The 24,698-nt window shown below is 58.5% G+C and overlaps 3 protein-coding genes across 23 annotated transcripts in view; 2 read left to right on the forward strand and 1 right to left on the reverse strand.

Annotated features, from left to right (window-relative positions):
* Positions 1-8,178: 8,178 nt before the first annotated feature.
* On the forward strand, positions 8,179-11,111 carry Ogfod2 (2-oxoglutarate and iron dependent oxygenase domain containing 2). Of its 2 annotated transcripts, none has more exons than XM_006970703.4 (7): positions 8,179-8,312; positions 8,574-8,630; positions 8,947-9,060; positions 9,168-9,267; positions 9,688-9,815; positions 10,011-10,268; positions 10,339-11,111. In XM_006970703.4, exons 1-7 carry the CDS (start codon positions 8,190-8,192, stop codon positions 10,600-10,602), a joined length of 1,044 nt encoding a protein of 347 aa, XP_006970765.2. In that variant the 5' UTR covers positions 8,179-8,189; the 3' UTR covers positions 10,603-11,111. The 2 variants fall into 2 exon arrangements, with proteins under 2 accessions (XP_006970765.2, XP_076416613.1); XM_076560498.1 differs by adding an exon at positions 9,906-9,930 and having other exon boundaries at positions 10,127-10,481.
* A 501-nt stretch (positions 11,112-11,612) lies between these two features.
* Arl6ip4 (ARF like GTPase 6 interacting protein 4) lies at positions 11,613-13,745 on the forward strand. Its single transcript, XM_042267763.2, has 6 exons — positions 11,613-11,794; positions 12,002-12,175; positions 12,521-12,796; positions 12,875-12,992; positions 13,359-13,428; positions 13,513-13,745. Exons 2-6 carry the CDS (start codon positions 12,013-12,015, stop codon positions 13,567-13,569), a joined length of 684 nt encoding a protein of 227 aa, XP_042123697.2. The 5' UTR covers positions 11,613-11,794; positions 12,002-12,012; the 3' UTR covers positions 13,570-13,745.
* Positions 13,746-14,190: 445 nt separating this feature from the next.
* Positions 14,191-24,698, reverse strand: part of Pitpnm2 (phosphatidylinositol transfer protein membrane associated 2) — a 133,570-nt gene continuing 123,062 nt past the window's right edge. For 11 of the 20 annotated variants that reach the window (XM_076560466.1, XM_076560462.1, XM_076560467.1 and 8 more), the window contains 14 exons: positions 24,448-24,680; positions 23,914-24,092; positions 22,359-22,529; positions 21,727-21,876; positions 20,842-21,006; positions 20,362-20,523; positions 19,381-19,529; positions 19,033-19,149; positions 18,601-18,717; positions 18,350-18,498; positions 18,121-18,270; positions 17,366-17,549; positions 17,157-17,285; positions 14,191-17,072 (listed from right to left, as the gene is read on the reverse strand). In XM_076560466.1, coding sequence (XP_076416581.1) covers positions 16,749-17,072; positions 17,157-17,285; positions 17,366-17,549; positions 18,121-18,270; positions 18,350-18,498; positions 18,601-18,717; positions 19,033-19,149; positions 19,381-19,529; positions 20,362-20,523; positions 20,842-21,006; positions 21,727-21,876; positions 22,359-22,529; positions 23,914-24,092; positions 24,448-24,680 — 2,379 coding nt within the window. In that variant the 3' untranslated portion in view covers positions 14,191-16,748. Of the gene's footprint in view, positions 17,073-17,156; positions 17,286-17,365; positions 17,550-18,120; positions 18,271-18,349; positions 18,499-18,600; positions 18,718-19,032; positions 19,150-19,380; positions 19,530-20,361; positions 20,524-20,841; positions 21,007-21,726; positions 21,877-22,358; positions 22,530-23,913; positions 24,093-24,447; positions 24,681-24,698 lie in introns of those variants that run through there. The other 9 variants (XM_076560473.1, XM_076560474.1, XM_076560475.1 and 6 more) reach the window with 4 other exon arrangements.

Consider the following 24,698-nt stretch of genomic DNA (forward strand, 5'->3'; position numbering starts at 1 on the left):
GAAAACCAAACAGCTGTGGTTGCTCTCTGAGTTAATATCCTACCCAGGGAATAAAATAAAGCTTACACCCGGCACCCGGAGCTCCTGGAGTGAGTAATTATTTTCTGAACCACATACACAACACTGTCACATTCAAGTCCCTCTTGAACGCAGCAAACACTTCAACAGATAGAATATAGCTTATAAAAAAGTAAAGAAACCAAAAATATATATATAATATAAAATAAAATAAAGCAAGCAATGAAATGATACTGTTTGTGTAAATCCTAACACAGTAACATAAGAAACAGGAAACGTGGCTGGATTGCACTGACTGCTCCTCCAGAGGTCCCGAGTTCAATTCCCAGCAACCACATGATGGTTCACAACCATCCGTAATGAGATCTGGCGCCCTCTTCTGTCCTGCAGGGACACATGCAGGCAGAACACTGTATACATAATAAATAAATAAATCTTAAAAAAAAAAAAAAAGGAAAAAGAAACAGGAAACACCACGACAATATAACTCCTCCCCCCAAAAATTAATCCTAGAATAATGACATCTAGGGAGAGTGAGTTAGATGAAATCCCAGAGAGAGAGCTCAAAATAGTGACAGAGATCTCCAAGGATAAGACAAGCAACTGAATGAAATGAAGTAGGCAGTGGATGAAGTGAAAGAGGAACAAAGAGAAAGAAATGCTAGAAATAGGAAATGCTGGGGGAGAAAAACTATGTGGGGAGTCTCAGCAACAGGGTCAACGAGAAGAGAGAGTATCTGAACCTGAAGACAGTGGAGGAAACGGAACAATCCAACAAGGACAAAACCCAAACAGTGATAAGGGAACAGTGGGGATTTAAGATGTACGTGACCCTCTGCAAAGACTAAATGTATGGGTTGTAGGCACAGAAGGAGAATCTCTTTTTTCCAAGACAGGGTTTCTCTGTGTACCTTTGTGCCTTTCCTGGAACTCACTCTGTAGCCCAGGCTGGCCTCGAACTCACAGAGATCCACCTGCCTCTGCCTCCCCAGTGCTGGGATTAAAGGCATGAGCCACCATTTCCCGGCCTAGAATCTTGTTCAAAAGACACAGAAAACATTGTCAAAATAATCGTCACAGTTTCCCAGAGGTAGGAAAATCTCCCAGTGATGGACGCCAAGCAGACGGGACCAGAGAAGAACCTGCCCTTATACTGTAATAAAGCACCACACGCACAGAACCAAGAAAATACATTGAAAGCATAAAGTGAGAAACATCAGGTCGCATGGTAAAGGCCGGCCATCAGATTGGTCCTCTGAAACTTCAAAAGTCTGAAGGGTTTGGAATGATATATTTCAAGTTCTGAAAGATAACAGCGGCAAAAACGTCTGCCATTATGGAAGGAAAATAAAACTTTCCATGATAAAAAATAAACTAAAGGAACCTAATGCCACTAAGCCAGTTCTGCAGGTGATGCTTGAAGGAATCTTCAGAATGAAAAGAAAAATCATTCAAAGCCATCTACAAGGCCCCAGGAAAGAAGAAACCATGACAGAATAATACTAAGCTAAAGAGGTAAAGATTCCCCACACAGACGCACACAACAAAATCAGCCAACACACTTTCCACTGATAACCCTGAATATTAATGGTCTCAATCCCCCAGTTAAGAGATATGGACTAGGAGACTGGATCAAAAAGCAGGAGCCGCCGGGTGGTGGTGGCGCACACCTTTAATCCCAGCACTCGGGAGGCAGAGCCAGGCGGATCTCTGAGTTCGAGGCCAGCCTGGTCTGCAGAGTGAGTTCCAGGACAGGCACCAAAACTACACAGAGAAACCCTCTCTCAAAAAGCAAAAAACAAACAAACAAACAAAGCAGGAGTCATCCATTTGCTGTCTCAAGGAAACACACCTCCCCAGCACGTGAGGTACTACCTTCTGGGGAGCGGATGGAAAAGGCGCTCCAAGCAACGGCCCTAGGAAGCAAGCGGGTGTTACCAACGCTAACCAAACTATGCTGAGGTTGCCTGTCACCCAGTCAGAAGGACTGTGACTGGGAAAACAAGTCACAACCAATGCTGGCATGGGTCTGGGGACAGGGGACAGACACTCAGACACTGTTTCTGGGAGTGTAAATTGGTGTAGCCACTAAGGAAGTCAGTGTGGAGGTTTCTCCAAAAAAAAAAAAAAAAAAAAAATCTAAAAATAGGTGCCATAGGACCCGCCTACACCAGTCCTGGACATATACACAAAGGACTCCATAGCCTCCCACAGAGACACCTTCACAGTCCCGTTCCCTGCTGCTGTAGTCACGGTGGTAAGGAAATCAGTCTAGATGTCCATCAGCTGGGGACTGGATAATGACAATGTGATACATGCTGCACAGTGACGTTTTAGCCAGCTCTAAGAGTACAATGATGGAACTCTCAGGAAAACGGAGAGAACTGGGAAGTGTTCTAGCGAGTGACGTCCCCGAGGCCCGGAGAGACAAATAATTGCATGTTCTCTCTCCTACACGGATCCCGGCTTTGAGTATGCAGATTTGTGTGTTTGATTTGGGGTGTTTATAGAGGTCAGGAAGCGAGAAAGGGCCCATGAGGGTGGGGGTGGGACAGAGGTCTTAAGGGATGAAGGGACAGCAGGATGTGTCTTGTATGAAGCAGAATGCTGTAGGTTAAAGGTTCAAGTGGGAAAGGGGGCGGGGCATGAGTGAGAGGAGGAACTTCACAAGCATGATTAAGGCTGTATGGAAACCCTATGGAAACCCAGGACTCCATAAGCCGATTTAAAGAGAGAGAATTTGAGCAGAGGTGCCTGAGAGAGCAAACAATGCTCCCTCAAAGAACTTTCTTTTTCTTTCTTTCTTTCTTTCTTTCTTTCTTTCTTTCTTTCTTTCTTTCTTTCTTTCTTTCTTTCTTTCTTTTCTTCCTCCCTCCCTCCCTCCCTCCCTTTCTTCCTTCCTTTCTTTCTCTCTCTCTCTTTCTTTCTTTTCTTTCTCTCTCTCTCTTCCTTCCTTCCTTTCTTTTTTTTTTTTTCTGTTTTTTTGAGACAGGGTTTCTCTGTGTAACCCCCCAGGCTGTCCTGGAGCTCGCTCTGTAGACCAGGTTCTCCTCAAACTCACAGAGATCCACCTGCCTCTGCCTCCTGAGTGCTGGGATAAAAGGCGTGCGCCGCCACTGCCTGGCTTCTTTTTGCTTTTTTAATGAAAACCTCAGTGTCATGTCGTGGGTCTTCTCCCTATGAGTTATTGGTCAGGAAGTCCCAGACACCCTTAAAACAACACAGGATATTCCATTGATCTGGGTTGTCCACCAGGACTAAGTTATGAAAAGACCCTAACGCTAAAAACACAACACACTTTGGTTGCAGGCCAGAGGCATCAAGCTGGAGCCGACCTGCAAACTTCCTCCCCCCAGGATCGTTTCCATAGAATGGGGAGGTGTGGTTAAGGGGGCCACAGCGGACAGAAAAGCCATCAATGGTCTGATCGGCTAGTGAACCCTGACCGCCACAATATCCCAGTACCGGCCACAATACTGCCACAGTACCAACCGGCCAGGCAAGATGCGCTCCCTGGCGCAATAGTGGATGGCTGGTGTGGGGATCACCAACGACTTTCTCCTTGAATCTGAGGCCGGATCCACGGGATGGAATTCACGCCTGGTTGTGTGTCTTAGTTAGGGTTTCTATTGCTGTGATGAAACGCCATGGCCAAAAGCAGATTGGGGAGGAGAGGGTTTATTTCCCTTACACACCAGGTAACAAACCCTCACCAAGGGAGGTTGGAGACAGGAACTCACGCAGGGCAGGAGCCTGGCAGCTGAAACTGAGGCACGGGACACGGATAAGTGCTGCTTACTGGGGTGTACCTTGTGATTTCCTCAGCCTGCTTTCTGATAGCACCCAGGACCACCTGCCCAGGGGTGGCCCCACCCACAATGTATCATGCCCTACCACATCAACCATTGATTAAGGAAATGCCCTCTAGGCCTGGCTACAGACCAATCCTATGGTGGCATTTTCTCAGCTGAGGCTCCCTCCTCTCAGATGACTCTAGCTTGTGTCAAGGTGACATAAAACCCAGCCAGCACATACTGTAGACCCACCCCCAAAGCCCACAACCCAGGAAGCACAGTCCCTAGTGGGAGCCTACTGTTGGGCTACGTGGCATGTCAAACCGCCTTCTAAATATCTGTGCTTATAGATGAGGGCTGCTCCTGGCCTGGCCCAGAGAAGCTCCTCTCTGCAGTCGTCAGCAGAGACGCATCACTGGTCCAAACCCTGAGAGTAAGAGACGGCGGAGTCCTAAACGGCACATCCTTATCGACCGCACCAAGGCTCGGGGAAGAGGGAGAAAGGAATGAACAGCAGGAGGGTGGGGAGGAACGAAGCGAGATGCTGTCTCCCGGCCAGGTCCTGGCCATTGCACTTACTTACTGTAACTATGGTCACCAGCACAAGGGAGCGCTGGCCGGACTCAGTGGGTCACAAAGAAAGAAGACAGGACAGAAGGAAAGGAGTGGGACGTGCTGCAGTGTCCTGGGAGTAGACGATCAAGACACATTCCGCACACGTACAAATTATCAAAGAATAAATACCAAGGGGCTGGGGAGATGGCTCACTGGTTAAGAGCACGGGCTGCTCTTGCAGAGGACCTGGGTTTGGTGCCCAGCACCCACATGACGCCTCACAACTGTCTGTATCTCCAGGGGACTCACTACCTTCTTCTGGCCTCCATGGGCACTGCATGCACGTGGTACACAGACCTATATGTAGGCAAGACATTTGTACACATAAAATAAATAAATTAAAATGGGGATTTAATAAAGTTGCTATGAAGATTCCAGTCCCCGAGACATTGGGGTGTCGGCAGGAGAGCCAAGAATTCAGGGGAACAGAACTGAGAGCCCAGAGATAAACCTACAGAGTCAGCACACACCGTTGAGAAGAGAACCATGGCGAGACAGGAGCATAAAAGTGATTTTGTCCACAATGGTGGGGCAGCAGCTGCCCATCCATTTGCACAAAGATGAATCTAGACACAGAACTTATGTCTTTCAAAGAATGGACTCAAGGGACATCACGTCAAGTGCTTGCTTCCAGAGCCTGATGACTCAGAATCCGTGTCAAGGTGTAAAGAGGGCACCAGGTCCGCAAAGCTGTCCTTTGGCCTCCGTGTGTGGATGTGTGCACCCCCACAGTGATAATGAGACGGCTTGAGTGTCGTTCCCGGCACCCACATCTGGCAGCTCTCACCCCCCTGCAGTTCCAGCTCCCCGTGGATCCAGTGCTTCTGGGCTCTGGGGGCACCTGCATGCATGTGCATGTGCCCACACCCAGACACACGTACAATTAAAGTATTGGTGTGCGTGGTCACAGGAGACCCAGGCCAGTGCTTCCCAACTGTGCATAAGACTCAGAGCTTCCTGGGAAGCATTTTGCTGCTGTTCTCCTTAGTGACTGAGCCCAGATTGGGGACAAGGGCATGGGACACTGCATGGATGGGTAGTGCTAAGGGCACTCTAATGGGATAAATGTAACCTACTGACCCTGCAAACTATAAACCATGAAATGCAGTCAGGTGAAGCTGGGGTGTGGCGGCAGTACCCTGGAGAGCCGGGCACCCTGGAGAGCCGGGCACCCTGGAGAGCTGGACACCCTGGAGAGCTGGGCACCCGGGAAGGGCGATAATTAACTTGGAGATGAGTACACAGGTCCCTTTCCGGATGGCAGAGGCTTCCGGAGCAATCGAGACAAGCGTGAAACTTTAAACAGCTTGTTGGCAGGCTGGTTCGGGGTCAGGGAGCCAGTCCTTGCAGAGGAAGTGGGTCCTTCCAGTCCTGTTCTTCTTTGGACCAAGAGGCAGAGGATGGGCTCCCTGTGGCCTAGTGACCTCCCGTCTGAAGGGAGGTAGGCTGTTGGGAGACCGGGCTGTCCCTTTAGGAACAACACAGGAGTGTCAGACTTCTATATCGACCACATGCAAGCTGTGTGACCTTGGATGGGCCAGTCCAACTGACACCCCCTACCCCCCTACCCCCGCCACTCACTTTCCTGTGTCATGAGTGGAAATTGTAAAGGCTAAATTGCACATAGATAACATTGAAACTGTTAGCCATGGCTCCTCTGGTCATGTTGAGGTGCATATGCACATGTGTGCCTCTCCCTGTGTGTGTGTGTGTGTGTGTGTGTGTGTGTGTGTGTGTGTGTAGGTCACAGGTCAACCTGTGGATTGTGACCCCTTTAGAGGGTCAAATGCCTTTCACAAGGGCTCACCTAAGACCACCAGAAAACACAGATATTTACATTACAATTCATAACAGTATCAAAATCACAGTTATGAAGTGGCCATGAAAATCATGTTATGGTTGGGGGGGGGGTCACCACAGCATGAGGAACCGTATTAAAGGGTCGCAGCAGCGTCAGGAAGGTTGCAGGAGCGACGCAGCCATGCAGGACACCTCCGAAGCTCGGGGATGCAGAGTCCGCCCTACCTTCTGAGACCCTTGCAGGACAGCAGTTCTGCTTGATTCCCTCACTGAAGTTCTTGACTTGTGAACTTCTGGCCACTAGAATCACGAGAGAACGTCTGCCGTTTTAAGCTAATCTGTTTATGGTCATTAGTTATGGCGGCCCAAGCACGGAGTTCGTCTGCCCCTCAACACGATGGCCCACACTCACATGCACGCCTTGCACACTCACACTGGGGAGAGTCTCACTGCTCCTGTGCAACCAGTGTGCAAACCAGACAAGCTGCCATAAGCTTTGCCCAGAGACCTAGGGCCCCTCTATAGTTCCCTATGGCTCCAGAGAGGGCAGGAGGACTTTGGTAGCTGAAGTCTTGGATCTCCAAAGGTGCTGATGATCATAGCTGGAGAGGAAGGGCAGGCTCCAAGTCACAGGCTGTGAAGGCTACCCTCTCCTCCTGGCGTCCAGAGCTTCTGTAACAGTCACAGGCAGGGCAGGGCTGAGCTTGCCTGGATTGTGCGGTGTGGGATGTGGGTGTGTGTGTGTGTGGGCAAATGCCTACGTGTGGGAGTGTATGTGAGAGCATTGTCATCAGTGGGAGATGCTTCTGGATGTGGAGTGTGCCAGTGAGTAAGTGTGAACAGGTTAATGGTAGTATGAGGATGGGGCTGGCTGCACAAGGGTGCATGAGTGTGTTCGTGTGTTCATGCACGCTGGCATCTCGTATGTGACCAAGCAGTGGAAAGAGAAGACGCCACCAGATTCCCCCACGCAGAGACCCCTGTGGTGGGAGAGCCCGAGGGCACTCCCAGGACACACTCCTGGGTTCAGATCCCATATCGCTCCTGACTGGATGCGTGGGCCAGACACTAGCAGGCTGGTCCCTAACGTGATGTTTGTTCTAGGGGTTGGAGGAGAAGCTGGGTGATGGGGTAAGGGCTTTGCCCCTCTCATGCCCATTCCAAGCTGAGAGAGGGTTCAGGAAGGGTTCCCTGAAGCTGGAGCTCGTCCGTTCTTGATTTTTTGAGCGTCTGGCCGCTTCTCAAATTCTGAACTTCTGGAGAGGGTTCACCGACCCGTTCCAGGCGGCTTCCTCCTGTTTTGGGAACCTCGGTTACCCCTGAACGAGGTGTGGCTCTGCAGACCTCCCCTGGGGTGCCCGCTGTGCGTGCAGCGGGGGGTCTCCCGGAGGAACCTCCGGAGACATCAACACCAATGCGCGAACTTGGCCGGGGCGAGGGGCGTGCCCGCCACAGACCGCGCCCACTTCCCCGCCCACACTGCTCGCTGCCGGAGAGTCGCGGGATGGGACACGGAACGGGGCGTTTGCGCCGAGACCCTGGGGTGGGGACGAGACAGACACGAGGAGGGCAGGGACCAGCGGCGAATGCCCAACCCCGAGCTTGGCCGCACAGACGGCGCCGCGGTCCTACCTCGGCATCCCTAACGGTCCCGAGCGCTGCGTCAGGCGGCTCCGCAGGAGACAAGGCAGCGATTAAACAAAGGTTCTGAGTCTCGCACTGCGTGCGCCCGGCTCCTCCCTCTGTAAAGCGGGGCCACTCGTCCGGACCCTGTGCCGGGGACACGCCCCCACCCACCCCCTGCCTCGCCCGGGGAAGCATCGTTCTAAACCCCGGTCCTGCCCCGTCTTCGTTCCTCTCTGTAGTTGGGAATTTACCGCGGCCCCTTGGTGGGCAGCGCCACGCCCCCGGCGGGGCCGCACCCGGAAGGGCCGCTCCGGAAGCTGGCGCGGCCGCTTCACCATGGCGACGGCGCGGCGCTTCTGCCGCTGCGCCTGCTTCTGCTCTCAGAACCTGTACGTGGCGCGCTACGGGCTGCACCTGCGCTTCCGGGACGAGCAGCAGCTGCGCCGTGACTACGGCCCGGTGAGCGGGGTCGGGGTCGCGGGGTGCGGGGAGGGCAGCGAATGCAGGAGGGGCCGGGACACCAGGCCTGGCTTTTGACCTCTCGCTGCAGCGTGGCCGCTCCCTAGCGAGCTGGGCACGCGCGTGCGGAGTGCGCGGGACCAGAGTTTTCACAGACCTCTGGATGATCGCCTCTCCGTGACGGGGGTGGCGGCCGCGGGGGCGCGGAGATGTCTAGTGTCCGGGTCCCAGAGTCCTGCTCACTGACCTCTCCGCTCGCAGCTCCTGCGCAGCCGCGGCTGCGTCACTGCCGAGGACTTCCAGCAACTCTTGGAGGAGGTAACGCACCCCGTCCTTGACTCCGAAGGACTTCTTAGCGCTCTCTTCTCCCCGGTTCCTGTTTCCCCTTACTCCCAGTCCGTAGACCCCGGCCCAGGAGAGGGATTGAGAAGGACCAGGTTGTCCACAGGTCTCAACAGTGGAGTGGGGTAGCCGGGGCCACCACCCCCTTTTTAGCTGTCCGTTGACACCAGCAGTGAACCCTGGCAGGTTCAGAAGTACAGGGAGAGTCGCCTTCCAGCCTGGGCCCCACTTTGGTCTTCCCGGGCCCCTGGAGGTGGGTGGCCCCGATTGACTTCTGCCTTTGCCGCTCCAGCTTGAGCAGGAGGTGGGGCGCCGCCGCAGGCTGGGCCAGGAGTCAGCGGCCAGAAAAGCCCTCATTGCCAGCTCCTACCACCCGGCGAGGCCTGCCGTCTACAAGTCACTGCAGGTACTAGGCCGGCCTGGGAGCTCGGAGGCTGGCTGAGGAGGAGGCTGCCCTCGGTGGGGCAACGGGGTGGGGTAACTTTCCACCGCTGCCCCTGTGTTCTGTCCCAGGATGCGGCTCTGGCCCCCGAGTTTGTGGCTGCAGCTGAATATAGTGCATCCCCGGGTGCGGACCTTGAGGGCCTTCTCCAGCGGCTGGAGATAGTGTCAGGTGAGGTCTTTCGACCCCATCACCAGCCAGCACCGGGCGGGGAGTGGGGGTGGGGTCGGGGGTAGGGGAGTTGGGGGGTGGTGCCCTGAGATACTTGGGTATGGGAGGTGGGTGTTTTGCGTCTGTCTCTTCCCAGGAGCTGGGAAGGCCAGTGGACCAGTCTGCCAGGGCATCTCATTTATTCGTTAATTCATCCATTCACTCATTCTTCATTCATGCATCCATTCACTCATTCATTTATTCATTCATGCATCCATTCACTCCTTCATTCATTGACCATCCACCTAGGATCGGGGCAGTATGTCACTGTCCCCACTGTCCAGAGGGAACAAACAGGCTGGAGGCAGGAAAATGACCAGCCGGCTCACGAGGAGGTTGAATGGGCGCCCCGTGGCCCACTATCTCCCCCTCCTTCTGCAGAGGAGAAGCGCATCTACCGGGTGCCAGTATTCTCGGTGGAGTTCTGCCAGGCCCTGCTGGAGGAGCTGGACCATTTTGAGCAGTCGGACATGCCCAAGGGAAGGCCCAACACCATGAACAACTATGGGGTGGGTGAGGCCTTGCCTGTGCACCCAGGGAGTGAGGGCAGCTAGGTTGCTGCGGTCAGGCGGGCGACCCGCCCTGCTCTGAACCCAAAGACCAGCCCGAAAGCAAACAGCTCTTGTGCACTTAGCAACAGGGTTGTGGGGATGCAGGGTGAGGCTCCCCAGGTCTCCCTGCTGACTCCTGGGGATCCTCCTTAGGTGCTGATGCACGAGCTAGGCCTAGACGAGCCTCTGGTGACCCCGCTGCGGGAGCGCTTCCTGCAGCCGCTGCTGGCCCTGCTGTACCCCGAGTGTGGCGGGGGCCAGCTGGATAGCCACCGTGCCTTTGTGGTTAAGTATGCGCTGGGCCAGGACCTGGAGCTGGGCTGCCACTACGACAACGCTGAGCTCACCCTCAATGTGGCTCTGGGCAAGGCCTTCACAGGGGGTGCCCTGTACTTTGGGGGCCTCTTCCAGGTGAGTGAGCCCCACCACGGCTGGCCCCGGGCAGTCATGAGGACCTCAGCCTGAACCCTACCATCTGCAGGCACCCGCAGCCCTGATGGAGCCCCTGGAAGTGGACCATGTGGTGGGCCAGGGCATCCTGCACCGTGGTGGCCAGCTGCACGGGGCGCGACCCCTGGGTACCGGAGAGCGCTGGAACCTTGTCGTCTGGCTCCGGGCCTCTGCTGTTCGGAACCGCCTCTGTCCTATGTGCTGCCAGAAGCCAGAGCTGGTGGATGATGAGGGCTTCGGTGATGGCTTCACCCGGGAGGAGCCTGCCGTGGTAGATGTCTGTGCACTGACTTGAGCCTGGTACACCCAGAGGTGTGGGTGCCATGGCCGCAGAAAGCTGCCATCTTGGGCGGAGAGAGCAGAAATAAACTCTGCAGCCATGACATTCATTGGATCATAGGGACATGCTGACTTCTGGGTCACTCTTTGGACAGATGTGCTGTCTTAGGGCAGAGCCGCTGAAAGACAAGCCTAGTTTGACATGAAGTACTGAGGGTCGAGGGCGGAGCAGGCCCAGGAAGGGAAGGAGCCCCAGAAGGATGTGGTTTCCAAAGATGTCCAGCCCCAGCCTGGCCCCTGGGGAGCTCTGACTGGGCTGGGGGCGGGTGGGGGAGCTCAGTCAGTGGCTCCTCGGATAGGTTCCCAGGGATTTAAGTGGGGTTCATTGGTCTGGGGAGTGGGGATCCAGACTTTCTGGGTTCAAGCCTCTGTTCTGGCACTCCCAGCTGTGAGGCTCTGGGCTCGCTTGTGCCTGGGCGTTTGTGACAGCCCAGCGCGTTGACATTTATAAAGCACTTTATAACAGCCCTCTTGTTTCCTATCGTTATTTAAGAGCTCGAAACTGGTGATTCGGAGGCCGGATGAGGGGCGCACATAGCTGTGCACTGTTGGGGTTACGCACTCCTGGGGACTTACGTTGTAACTCTAGGTACTCAGGGAAAGTGGTAAGATACAGAAACACCTGCCTCCATTCTCACTGCAAATGATGGAGCAGAGTTTCAGCTGCACACCCACACCTTAATCCCTGATGGGCAGCGACTTCCACCACTGAGCGATGTTGACAACACCAGTCATCTTCAGTCCGTCCGAGCTCTCAGTCTGGTGGAACGGACGGACCCGCAGAATAATGAGGGAAAACAGTAGGAGGGTGGCTTTCGGCTGGCTCAGGACCACGATCTCCCATCCACGCAGAGGCGCAAGGCCAATCCCTTCTATTTGTTGGAAGTGGGCGTGTCAGAAGCGGAACCCAGGGACCGGAACTAAAGGCAGCAATGGACTCAAACTACACCCGGACGGACTTCCAGGACGGACCCACCCCGGAAGTGGGCCGGAAAAGTCCAACTGGAGGCTGTTTTCTCTCGCAGAGGCATGCTGGAGAGTGGTGGTTGACGTGGGAACCGGGCGCCCTCGAGACCCATCTCGGGGCAGCCGGGCCGCCCTCCTGCAGTTGAGGAAAGCTGAGGAGTTTTCCCGCGGCGCAGAGTCCAGTGCGCAGGCGTGTGGGCGGGGGGCGGGGGCTTAAAGGGACTGCGGTGCGGAGTCGGAGGAGCTGGGGTCGCCGGGAGCGCGGCTCTCGGGCGGGAATGGGTACTCGGTGCCCCGTGGGCCAGGCCCCGTCGGCACTGAGCTTGGATCTACTCTGCGGACGCGCCCGAGAGCGGCTGCAGGTTAAACGCGTCTCTTCCGGTCTCTAGCCTGCTTTGCTATGGCTCACGTTGGCTCTCGAAAGCGCTCGAGGAGTCGCAGTCGGTCCCGGGGTCGGCGGGGGTCAGAGAAGCGAAGTAAGAAGAGTAATAAGGAGGCCTCGAGGAACTGCTCAGCCTCCAAATCCCAAGGTCACAAGGCCAGCAGCGCCTCCGGTGCTGAGGGTGAGGACCGTAGGGACGGGGCGTCTGCACTGCGGGAGGCTTGCATCTGTCGGGCCCGCCCCCCCGGGAGGGAGGGATTCGGGGTAGAGCCTGGACCGGGTCCCTGGGATGGGGAAGAGGCCCGGCGGAGTGGAGGGTGTGCCTTATTCATGCTTTAATGCGCTGGGCCTTTGAGGTCGGGCCTGGGGTGGCCAGGCACACAGTGACTTCTAGAACTCCAAAGAAGGTTCCGAATGTGCTGCTCTTGGAGAGCCGGTTGGGAGGGAGGGTCCTCCCGAGTAGAGGCCTGAGCCTGCCCCAGGCCGGAGCAGGGGACAGAGGCCTTACCTTCTCCCTGCATCACAGAGAGAAGCAAGCACAAGGCCCGGAGGACAGCGAGATCCAGCTCTTCCTCCTCCTCTTCCAGTTCTTCCAGCTCTGCATCATCCTCATCCTCCAGTGATGGCCGGAAGAAGCGAGGGAAGCCCAAGGATAGGAAGAGGAAGAAGAAGAAGAAACGGAAGAAGAAGCTGAAGAGGAAGGACAAGGAGAAGGCAGTGGCCGCGCACCCGGCGGAAGCTCTGCCCGGCCCCTCGCTGGATCAGTGGCACAGATCAGCTGGGGAAGACAACGATGGCCCAGGTACCGTGTGGGCCAGCATGCGGCGGGGCGAGGGTGCTCTCCCCAGGTCTGACACCCCCCCTCCATATTCCCTTCCAGTCCTGACTGATGAGCAGAAGTCTCGGATCCAGGCCATGAAGCCCATGACGAAGGAGGAGTGGGATGCTCGGCAGAGTGTCATTCGCAAGGTGGTGGACCCAGAGACAGGACGCACAAGGTGCGGAGCAGCAGGCACAGCCAGCTAGGCCTGCCCTCAGCACAGTCGGGAGGTGGGGAACTGCAGCCACTTCTGTCAGCCAGGATGGGGAAATGGTCACTTGTGATGTGACATCCCAGCCGTTATCCCCTGTGCCCCTTGGAGTAGTGGCGGGACTGGAAGGGCCTTGCGGCTTTTCAAATGGTGGCTGTGACAAAGGAGCGTCTATCTAGACTGTCTCCAGAGTGGGGATTGGGAACAGGCTCCCCCTGCTCAAGATGGTCCGGCTTGGCCTGGGGTCCCTTTCCTTGGGTGGGTTTGGTTCTCTTGTGTGGCGTGAGAGTCCCAGACTCTTTCTTGCTGAGCTGATGCCCTCTGACCCCCCAGGCTTATCAAGGGAGATGGTGAGGTTTTAGAGGAAATCGTAACCAAAGAACGACACAGAGAAATCAACAAGGTTGGTGTCACCTCTCTGCCCATGCTGTGCCCACACTGTGTCTACACTTAGTATCTCATGCTTCTATCCTGTTTCCTTCCTCAGCAAGCCACCCGAGGGGACGGCCTAGCCTTCCAGATGCGAGCAGGCCTGCTTCCCTGAGGGCCCTGGTCTCCCAGGTCTGTGAACTACTGTTGGTGGCTTGGAGACAGACGGGTCCAGTTGTCTTTTCTTCTGTGGTTGGCCTCTGGCCCAGGCCAGCATCCTCTTGGGTGCGGTGGGTGACCTCCTAAGCACCAGACTGGAAGAGTGTCGATATTAAATGATCTTGGTCAGAGTGCCTGTCTTGTTGCGTTCTATGCTGAGGGGCACAACTATTACCATATGACTTCTAGAGAGATGTGTCATTGGGGAAAGCAGGCATGTCCTCTGGTGGTAGTGAGCACAAACTACCCAGTTGACTCAACCAGGACCAGACCTGACCCTACCTGTCTGAGTCAGACTCAGCCTTGGTCCTGAGGTTGCGCTCTCAGGCCATCACCTGTGTCCTGCTGCACAGGAGTCTGGCCAGGCAGGAGGCCCAGCTCTGGTTTGTTGGCTGTGTCCCCCTGGGGAGCAGAGGCCAGCAAAACCACCCTCACCAGGTCTGCTCATGAGAAGGGCGGTCAGTTCCCAGGTGTGTGCTAACGTCACAGTGGTTAGTGGCGTGTGTCACCGCAGTGGGTGTCTTGCCTCACCCACACCAGGATGCCTGTGGTGCCGCCGCAGTAACGAGACCAGAAGGAAGCCTCTTGCTTCTTTAATTGGTGTAACAGACGGTGACATGGTACACAGAGCACACTCAGGCCGGACGATGCGGGGACAGCATGGGTGGGGTCGGGACAGGGTTCACACATTGTCCAGAGAAACAGATAGTACGAGGACACACGGGAGGGGCCGAGATGTGAAGGTGTATCGGGCAGGGTGGTGGGCAGCTCACACAGAACCAGAAGGGGGTGGGGGGGTGTTCTTTGCTGAATCCTTCTTTAGAAATGGAGGAGAAGGCAGGTGGTTGGTGCTGGGTGGCATTGAGGCTCAGTCCTGGGGACTGTGGGTGGGGAGGGAGTGACTAAGGCTTCTATTCTGACAGGCCTGGGGTGGGTGGCAGTCGACAAGGTCTGCCTCACCCTTTGGTTACGAATGGCCAGGCCTGAGCCCTGCAGCTCAGCACCTGACACTGTAAACATTTTTTGGTATTTTTAAGGGACTTTGACCTTCCTCTCTTAGTTTCTGTAAAAGTGGGGCTTCCTCAAGAGAATGAGCCAAAGGAGATCTTACGGGAAGCAGAAAGCAGACTTGAGCGAGTTTTGGGGGGAAGGCTGCCCGTCTCACCATCTATGGCTAAGGGCCCTGGGAGAGCCCCAGGAACTATTGCTGTTGTCCTTGGCATGGCTGGCGGCTGGGCAGACGGGGGCATTCAGAGCCGCAGGGGGCTGCCCGGGGGAGAGGCCAAGCCCGCTGACCCCAGGGCCTCCCTGGCCTTTATTGCAGGTGGCCTGAGGCTTCCAGGTGCTTCTCCCAATGGCTGAGGCAAGACGGGGTGGGGCTGAGGGAGGAGGCACTGGCCACTGGGACCCCGGGTGGGGCAGTGATTGTCGGACCAGCAGCTTCCTTCGGGGTGGGGCAGATATTGCACTTTCTCTGTGACAGGTCCATGGAATCTTGGTCCATAAAATAATCACTCCTTTATACACAACACCGGAAACCACAGAGCTACATCTTAGGGGAGGCCGTGAAGGTCTCGCCTCTCAGACTTTTTTTTTTCTCTGCACAAAATAAATAGCTTTCTTCCTGTCTAGGCCCACCAAGGCAGGGCATCGCATGCCCTGTGGTGTAGGTGTCTATACAGCAAAGTCATGTCTCCTGTATGCCTGCTCAGCCTAGCCACGTGGCCCTGAGTCTGAGTGCGGCTTGGCGGCTCCTCAGGCACAGAGCCCCGTCGCTGGACCGCTGGCCGGAGCTAGGCGGACTCAGCCAGTGCAGGGAGGAAGGGGCAGAATTGTGCTCAGTGCGGCGGGGAAGGCAGCCTCAGACCCAGCGTGCGGGACACCTGGCCTTGTGTGGGGAGAAATAAAATGGCTGTCTGCCCTTACGCTGACGAAGCAAGCCGTGGCTTCTTGGAGTAGACATTAAACGGAATGGCATTAAGAAATCCTAAGAGCTCCACCCGCCCCAGAGTAAGAAGTCGGTGGAATTGTGGGTCAGGTGAGGCGAGAAGCCCACACCTTGCCGAGTGGACCAGGTGCAGGGCCCACAGGCCAGACTGAGTGGGACCCTGTCACAGTGCTGGGTGTTCCTAATGGAGCAGGCTGCGCTGACATCGAGTTAAGAAAAGGAAGCAGCCGAGGATCGCCTGTTAAAAAAACCTTATAGAAACCAGATGGAGAAGTAGAAAGGTGTAGAAACGCGGTGGGCAGCAGCCATGGCGTGGGCCCAGCCCATGGCAGGCCGGGAGGTGGAGGTGGAGGCGGAGGCCGGCCTTCTGCAGGCCCAGCTGCCCAAGTGGGTCACCAGGGGCCGCTGCGCACTCTGCTCGCCTCACACCTGCGCTGTGCTCAGGGCCCCGAGTGACGCCAGTCCTGGGACTGCACTGAGCTCTGGGTGGGGCGGGTGGACGGGTGGGCAGCAGTGTGGGGCTGCCGTGGGGCTGCCGCGGAGCGGGCAGGTGGCAGAAATTAAGATAGAGCCTTTCTCTCCTGCTTGCGTGAAGATTGGCCACACTGGAATCTTCTGTGTGGCGACAGGCCCTGGATCAGCAGGTACTGGGTTTCATGCATGTCGACATGTCTGGAGCCAGAGGAGAGATGGTAACGGGTCTCCACTCTCAAAGACCAGTGCGGAACCAGTGAGGTTGGACAGTTGAGAACCGGAGTCAACAAGAAAGCAGGCTGGACCCCCGCTGGAGCTGCTACCAAATGGGAAGGGGTGCCAGTGGACAAGGAGGTGGCAAGCTGGGCTTGGACCCACGCCTGGCACCAGGAGGCTGAGAGATCAACACAGGGCAAGACGTCCAGGAATGCCTCTCCGGTTGGACTAGGCGGCCCATCCTGGTTCCTCTTCTATCATGGGCTGGACATCCTGCCAGCACCCATGACCAGCTGGGCTCCTCGGAGCCTAGGGCATGAGGCAAGGCCGGGGGGACTGTGTTGGCATGGCCATGTCTTCCAGGGGCCCTGGGACAAGCTCTCAGGCCATGTCCTGTGCTTGTCCCCAGCCACCTACGTGTGCCCAGGCCAGGCCTCCCAGTGGGGCCGGTGCCCTGGCCTAGCACCATGGAGACCACAGCGCCTCCTGACGGTGTCCTACTTGGGTCCTGCGGCTGCCCCTGGTTCCAGCCGGCCTGTCATGGCCCGGCCCCAGCAGCTGGCCGCCACACTCATGCTGCGCTGGCCCCGCTGCTCACTGTCCATCTGGTTCTGTGTCCGATCGAGCCGATGGCTGGGCCCGCTGGGCTGGGCTGAGATGGTGCGGAGCAGGTGGTTCCGGGAGCGCAGGAAGTCTCCCTGGCCAGGTAGGCCAAAGCTGCCCTTGCGCAGGGCCATGCGCGTGGCCGTGTTTCGGGCTGGACGCGCCCGATGATTGTACTTGAGCTGGGCCAGGTGGGCGGCATAGCCATCCGTGATGAACTGCGGGGGGTGATGGGTGGGTTGTTAGGCGGCCTGGGGCGCCCTACTCTGCCCCGGGGGCGCCCTTCAGGGTGCCCCGCTCACCTGGCACTGCTGCTGCAGCTTCTTGGTGGGCCGGCCGACGATGTAGATGTGCATGGGAGACAGGCTGATGGAGCTGTAGACGGCCACGTCCTTCGTGGAGCCGTAGGCCGCATGCGCGCGCAGGTGCAGCTGTGGATGAGACGACCATGGGCACCGGCCGGGCCCCCTCGCCCTCCCCTCCTCCTTTACCCCGCCCTCCCGGGCCCCACCTCAGAGATGAGCAGCTTCAGGAAGTTCGCCTTGTGCCGCAGCGGGTCGTGCACCAGGCCATCGCAGAAGGACACCACGCCGTGAGGGAAGTTGTGCTGGGCCAGCCACGCCACCACCCGCTGCTTCTGCATGTCGGGCCGGCCAGTCACGTAGATGATGAGGTAGCCCAGGTCCTGCCAGTGTCTGCGGAGGTAAGGGGGCAGGCGTGGCGTCCCGCGGCTGCTCGCCTCCCTCCCTCCCTCCCTCCCTTTCTCCTGCCCAGCTAGAGCTAATCTGGGCCACGGCAGAGCGTGCATCTTCATCAGCCGGGCCTCGTGGTGCCCACTGCCCTGATGGTAATCCCAGAGACTCCTAAGGCCGAGGCAGGGGGATGGCAAGCTCAAGGCAGCCTGGGCAGTGTAGTGAGACCCTAGCTCGAAAGTGGAAAGAGGGTTGGATGTCGCTCGTGGTAGAGTGCTTATACTTGTCCTGTATGAGTGACGGTCCAGTGCTTAGCACCACACAGAGAAAGAAGGACACAGAGCTCGGCCAGGGCTCCAACAGTGGTGACGAGGGGCAGGTGTCCTAGGTACTCCCACAGGGGGCACCCCTGGAACTGGACCGGCATCGGGTGTGCCAGCGGCTTGAGGACAGGCCAGACCGTGGTGGCACCGGCCCGGGTACTGAGGCTGCGCTGTGTGCCGTCCCCTCCCCGACTCGGCCTGCGGCCCACCCGCCTTCTGAGTCACACCCGGGGCCCCTAGGGGCCACTCACCGCACCACGTCCACCGCCCCGGCGCGCACCTTGGGGTCACTGCCCATGATGGACACACTGGCGGCAAAGGAGCCATCGATACTGAAGACCACAAACTCCGTGCCCTTGGGCAGCACGGTGATGTAGCTGTCGGCAAATGTGTGGTCTCCCCTGGCCGCCGGGGACAGCCCATCAGAACCAGCCAGAGTGCCCCCACCCCCGCCCCCCCACCCCCACCAGAGGCACATACCTGACCACCATCTTGACGGGGTAGACGCCCACCCCCAGGCGGTGTGTCTCTGGAATGGTGTAGGAGACCCGCCCACTGCTGTTGGTCACCAGGGTGTCCAGGTACAGCCACTCACCTGAGGGTGGCTGCATCATGATGTGCACATCCACCTGGAAGCCGGGCAAGCTGGTTACAAGCTGGCCATGGCCTGGCCTCAGTCCCTGCACCCTGGCCGGGAGGATGGAGCTGCTGCCCAGGCACGGTGTCCTCACCTTCTCCCCAGTCAGGGTGACCATGTCCAAGGGCCCGTACATGAACCGGCCCGTCACGATCTGTGGGCCGTCCTCATTGGCAACTGCATCATTGATCCGGTGGTTGGCTGTCACGTTCTGGCGGGGAGGGGGGAGGTGAGGTGAGGAGGGGAACGGAGAGCGGCCGGGGTCTTCTGGGCTCAGCTAACACCTGTGTGGGCGGGTCTGAGAGCGGAGCTTGGGTTCTAGGCGGCCCGTGCTGTGGTCCGGCCAACGGCCAGGCCAGGCCAGGAGGAGAGGGAGCCGACCTTGCTCTGCTTTCTTCCTCCCAGCTCCTTCCTCACCCCTCCTCATCAGATGGAGGCTCACAGCAATGTGCTGTCGCGTCGGACTGGACTGCCCAGGACGGACCGGGGTGACGAGGGTGGGGCCCGGGACCCCGAGGACCCTCACCCGCAGCTTCACGTGGGTCCTCTTGCGCTGCCACTTCTCCCTGGGCTGTGAAGGCGTGAACACCGACACCTCCTTGCCGTCCAGTTCCAGGATGCTGGAGCTGTCGTGCCGCATGACCTGGGGACAGAGGCGGGCTGTGGGGCAGGCTCAGGCTGGGGGTCTGCTCTGGAGAAGGCCCAGCATCTCCAGGAGCGGGCAATGGGCATCTGCCAGGGTCTGTAGGGCTCTAATCTTGTCTGTGACTCCTGACCCCAGCCGGTTCCCATCCTGGCTGAGAATGAGCATGCATCCCACCCCGCACTCCGTGGGCACCAGCCCCCCCCCCCCAACGTAAGGCCCAGTAGGTACCTGTCTCAGCAGAAAGGAGACTACGTCGGTGGACTCCCAGTAGCTGGCGTGGAAGAGGTGGGGCAGGGCCACTGTGGGGAAGGCCGTGAGGGCATCGGGGCAGTACAGGGCGTAGTCGATCCGCTTCTGGCCCCACCACTTGGCGGCGACTGCCGGGAGGAAGGGTTGGGATTGAACCGCCGGCCTCCGGGACAGAGACCCAGTGGGTCACTGGCACTCAGGCCCGTTCACCTCCGCCTAGCCCTCCCTCCAGGTGCAGTCGGAGCGGCGTTTCTCCCCAGGCCAGTGGCGGCAAGCGGTGTGCGCAGGAAGTGCCCACGGGCAGCCTTGTGCCAGAGTACAGAGCCCTGGGGCAGGGCTGAGGGGCACGGGGACTTCTGGAGCAGTTGGTGACCGAGAAGAGCCCCCACCCTGGACCCTGCCCAGGCCCTGTCCTGCATTCTTAACTGCTCCCAGGCTTGGTCATGTGACAGGAGGCACAGAGAGACCTTGGTTTGGCAATTCTGCAACCTCCAGGCAAGGCTCACTGTCTTCCCAGTGTCTTGTCTGTGGCCGAGCGGGAAGGGTGAGTGGTGAGGGCGGGAAGGGTGAGTGGTGAGGGCGGGAAGGGTGAGTGGTGAGGGCGGGAAGGGTGAGTGGTGAGGGCGGGAAGGGTGAGTGGTGAGGCCCAGGGCCTTGCGGGGAGAGGGACCCGAGGGTCCTCCCTCAAGGGAGAAATGACATGGGGCATGCCGGGCCTGGTGGGTGCACACAGGTACCCATCTGGTGGTGCCCGCTTTATGAGGCCTAGCTCTCTGAGAGACAGGACCTGAGAGACAGGACCCCAGGTAGCTCCAGCCCTGCATCCTCCCCAGCCAAGGCTGTGTCCCCTGTGAGCCTCAGCGGGAACTGGCAGGCGGGGCCTAGCAGCGAGCTGGTGAGACATGCTTGGCAACGGTGAGTGACCTTGGGTTAGAGGGGAGAGAGCTACGGTTGGGGTACCTTCTCCGATGTCCAAGTCAGGGAGGCAGGGGAACCTCTCCAGGTTGGGGCTCACCTGCCTCGCCCTGGCACGGGGACCCTGGGTGGTAGGGGATGGGGGGGGCAGGGCGAGCAAGGATAGGCGCCTGACGCTGGGGGTGTGGCTGAGCGACGAGGAACCCTCTGAGAAGCAAGAACAGGGGGATGGTTCAGCCACACGCACACACCAGGGCCGCCGACATTGGTCCGGAGCAGAGAGGATTTGAGGAGAGAGCCAGGGCCCACCACGGGAAGACCCTTAGGAAAGCTGGAGCCTCTGAATCCCCCAGCAGCCCCAGCCTCGGCCCAGCTGCTCCGGCCACAGCCTCTAAAGCCTCACCTCCGCCCTCCCAGGGAGGTCCCCGCAGGCTGGCCCTGCTGACCAGCCACCGGGGTGGAAGCACCCTGGCCCTGCAGGGGCTCGGCGCCCACTTCCGCCCTCTCCTCGGGGATGGCACTCACTCTGGGCAATGCCAGATGCTGTGCAGTTCTCGGCCATGCCGGACACCTGGCTGGCAATGCTGATCTCACTGGCTCTGCGGAAACCACGGCTGGCAGGGGCGGTGCCAGGCGACGAGGGGGCGGCGTGCTCTTGGAAGACTGTGTTGTGGGTCTGGAGTGCATCCGCTGTGGGGGGGAGGGGGCAGGGACAAAGGCCCAGGTAAGAGAAGCGCTGCCTGACCCTAGGTCTCCCAGCAATGGGAGGGAGAGGCCAGCTTGCCAGTCCGGCGTGCACCAGGCTGCAGCTGGTTTAGGGCCTTGAGAGCCAAGGGTCTGAGCTGAGGCAGGGAGGGGGAGGGCTGGGTAGAGAAGGGTGGACAGATGGACACAGACATGGGGGAGGGAGGCAGGCATGGGTTCCTGCCCTCCTTGGCCACTTCCTCCCCATATCTGGCTCTACAGTTGCCCTCTTGGGCCAGCCTGGACTAGCCCACAGGTTATCAGCATTACTTTGGGCAGGGGCCTTGGGCAACTTCCCAGGGGTGCTGTGTGTGGGCTGAGGACTGAGAAGACGGCAGACCCCAGAGTGGCCCTCACGCACAGGCTAGGGCCCAGGTTGCAGGCAGGACAGAACAGGGGTCCGCTGGAGGAACCAGTCTGTATCAGAAGGTGACATATCAGAAGGGCCTGCCCATCTCTGGGAAGCTGGGACCACTTTGCATTAGGGTGGCCTCAGCTTCTGGTTCACTGTGTACAGGAAAGGCACCAAGACTGACTTCCCATGGCCATGCCCTTGCTCTCGAGGTCACACTGACTCTGAGTGGCCAGAGAGGGCACGAGAGGGGGTGGGAGGACCAAGGGACAGCAGCCAAGCAGACAGCAGTCACCAGGAGTGGGGGTACACACACTCAGCACAGCCCGGGCTCGGGCGGGGCCCGTCCTGCCAGGTGAGCGCGGGAACGGGGACACTGGTCTCCAGGAAGCTGTCCCCGTGGGGGAGAGGGGCCAGGGGGCCGCCCTCCAAGACCAACTCTGGGTTTCTCTGCACGGTCTCGACTGGAGGCAGACGGGAAGAGAGCAGAGAGGACAAGAACAGACACTCAAGTGGCCGTCTGCACGTGCTGACACAAACAGGGCTCCTCAGACCAGGACACCACGACGAGGACGACGACAAGAGGCCAGGATGCACACTGGAGCAAGGGGTGGGCCGTTCCCTCCCACACTCCCGGCCAGCGCTGGGCCGGCTGCCTCCCACAACGGGCCTGGTCTACAACGTCTCAAGCTTGCAGACGGCCCGAAAGTCCTTCCCCGTTGGGTTGGAGGCCCTAGGCAGCGGGGAAGGGGATGCGGCCCTGGCTGTTGCTGGGAACCCCTTGGCAGGCTTTGGCAGGCACAAGTCCCCCTTGCCCCACAGGGACCAGATGTCCGCTGGGGACAGGTGTCTGGGGCTGCTTCCCTCTGGGAAGGCCCACAGTGTGTTGGGGGCGGTACCGCAGCAGTTATAGGTCCCCCCATCCTCCCGTCCTGGGGAGCCTCACCCAGCAGCGTGGAGCAGCCGTCCCCCAGCGGGTAGCGCTGGTATCGGGGGATGCTGAAGGGTGGCAGGGTGTGGAAGCGTCGCTCCAGCAGCGGTTCTAGGCGGGAGGCTGAAGGGTCCGCAGGGTGGAAGAGGTTGTACACTTGCTGGCAGGCTGGCCGCAGCTGGAAAACTGGGAGGGGAGGGCGCAGAGAAAGGAGACTTTGGGGAGTGGGTGGGGGCCCGGGGCCCCGACTTTGCCATGTGTGTGTATGTGTGTGTGTGTGTGTGTGTGTGTGTGTGTGTGTGTGTGTTTTAATCCATTTGGGATCTGTGTGGACCACTGTCCCTTTATTAATAAAGATAATAGTATTTTTGAGACAGGGTCTCACTGTGTAGCCCCTGCTCATATTGAACTGCAGCTCTTCCGGCCTCGGCCTCCCAGGGGCTGGGATTACAAGTATGTGCCATCACGCCCAGTTCCAATTCTTTTAGTTGGAAAAAGGATAGTGACACCGGTAAGAACCAGTTTGGCACCGAGGGGACACGTTAAGGAAGCAGAGTGGAGGGCTCCTCCAGCCCAGGATCCCCTGCGGGGCTCCATGTGCATCTTCAGCTGGGTGTCATAGGCACACAGGCTGAAGTCACCCCCACCCTCCCAGTGCATGCCCCTTCCTAGGATGCAGCCTGGCACTGTGAGCAAGGCTTGAGCGTCAAGCAGGTGCCTTCCCTGGGAATCAGGCGCCTCCCTTCTAAGCCACACCCACAGGAGCACACTAAGCTTTCTGAACTTGGTCTTTTCGCACTAGCATGTGTAAAAGTTTCTCCTTATCTTTCCTCAGGGTGGCAGGGGATCAATCCCACAGAACGGTCTTTGCATGGTGTGAGAATCTGTGAGACTTCTCTGAGCAAGGAGGGTGGCCCCTATCCTCCAGGGGACAGCTGCCCCCGGGGAGTATGCTCAGTTGTAAAGTCCCTTAGGGCTGAGGCTTTCCCTCACCCACAGGGCCGCTGTTGCGCCTTGCAGAAGAGAAGGAGCCGGGGCATTGGTGGGGCCCTGAATCTAAGGCCTTCATTTTAATCTGGCTCCACAGTTCACCAGCTCTTTGCTTGTCTAAGCTCCGCTGAGGCTGTTTCTCTTCTGCCACTGGGGACATAGCAGTTACTGTGGGGATCACGTGCACCTCTGGGGTTGTGCTGGCTAATCCTGGCAAGGGCCAGGGATTTCTGGGATGGTAGGAGACCACCCTACTGCCCATCTCTACAGACTGTGAGGCACTGTGGCTTCATCTGTCCCTCTGGGTGGACCCTACACCAGAGACTGGATCTGTTTGATCTGACCTCTCCACCCCTGCTGTGTGTGCATCCCCTCTTGCTTCTGGGGACCTCAGAGAGGTATGAAGCGGCAGGTTCAGGGGATGGACGGGTGACTGAGCTGCTGGAGAGGCAGGGAAGGGCAGTGGCCCTTGATGGGCAGAGATGTTGAAAGGGCTGGCATGTGACCATGGCCTTGCGACTGGCCCATGGAGGCCCCTGTCCAGTTCATGTAGCCTGTCCTACCCCTGTAGGCCTCTCACCGTCCAGGGAGGGGATGACCGTTTTCCTCAAGGCTAAGACTAGCCCCAGTGGGCACCCGAAGAGGAAGAGGTCGGCGATCTCGAAGTCAAACTTGCCCAGGGCTCCAGCACCGTCCAGCATCGTGGAACTGCTTGAGCGGCGCGAGCTGGTCTCGTTCCTTAGCACGCTGGCGTGGAGGCTGCAGTGGGGGATGTGCAGGTCACCCAGGGTCAGGCTGGGTCCCACGGACCCTTAGGGACTGAGCCCTGCGCTGTCACTCCTAGTGACCGTGGGTCAGAACTCTGCAGGGGAGCCTACTGCCCTCGAGATGCCCCTGACGGGATCACGCCGCCCGACTCCTCCTCACTCCCATCCTCAGGACCCACTGTTTCCAGTGGCTGAGGGCGGCCCTTGTCGTGTACAGGACCACAGCACCGGTGAGCCAGCCGGGAAGGGTTCCAAACAGGAACTCCCCAACACCCCCACACATGTCCGAGCGCCCTGGCTTTTCCGTGCCGGGCCTTCCTCCTCCTAAGGAGAACCCCAAACCGTACCTGGACAGAAAGGCCTGGTGCTGCTGGATGGTGTCCAGCTCATAGGTGGAGGAATCGCTCCTTTTGCGGGGCAGCTGCCTCCTGGGGTCCTCGGTGCCATTGCTGCGGGGGATGTCAATGTTGCTGCGGCTCAGGTGCCGACTGCTCTCCAGGCTGGAGCCTCCGCCACCGCCACCGCCACCGGAGCCGTGTGCTGCATTCACCAGGATGCCCGGGGACAGCAGGTCAGCGTCCTGGAATGGCCATGGAGG

This window comes from Peromyscus maniculatus, chromosome 23 (genome assembly GCF_049852395.1).
Source record: "Peromyscus maniculatus bairdii isolate BWxNUB_F1_BW_parent chromosome 23, HU_Pman_BW_mat_3.1, whole genome shotgun sequence".
Lineage (NCBI taxonomy): Eukaryota > Metazoa > Chordata > Mammalia > Rodentia > Cricetidae > Peromyscus > Peromyscus maniculatus.

Bases quoted from the DNA above. Each gene is read 5' to 3' on its own strand.
- Ogfod2 (XM_006970703.4), top strand. From the start codon at position 8,190: ATGGCGACGGCGCGGCGCTTCTGCCGCTGCGCCTGCTTCTGCTCTCAG. The intron at 8,313-8,573 runs GTGAGCGGGGTC...CTCCGCTCGCAG, and splicing joins TGCGCCGTGACTACGGCCCG to CTCCTGCGCAGCCGCGGCTG. The intron at 9,061-9,167 runs GTACTAGGCCGG...GTTCTGTCCCAG, and splicing joins CCGTCTACAAGTCACTGCAG to GATGCGGCTCTGGCCCCCGA.
- Arl6ip4 (XM_042267763.2), top strand. From the start codon at position 12,013: ATGGCTCACGTTGGCTCTCGAAAGCGCTCGAGGAGTCGCAGTCGGTCC. The intron at 12,176-12,520 runs GTGAGGACCGTA...CCTGCATCACAG, and splicing joins CAGCGCCTCCGGTGCTGAGG to AGAGAAGCAAGCACAAGGCC. The intron at 13,429-13,512 runs GTTGGTGTCACC...TTCCTTCCTCAG, and splicing joins GACACAGAGAAATCAACAAG to CAAGCCACCCGAGGGGACGG.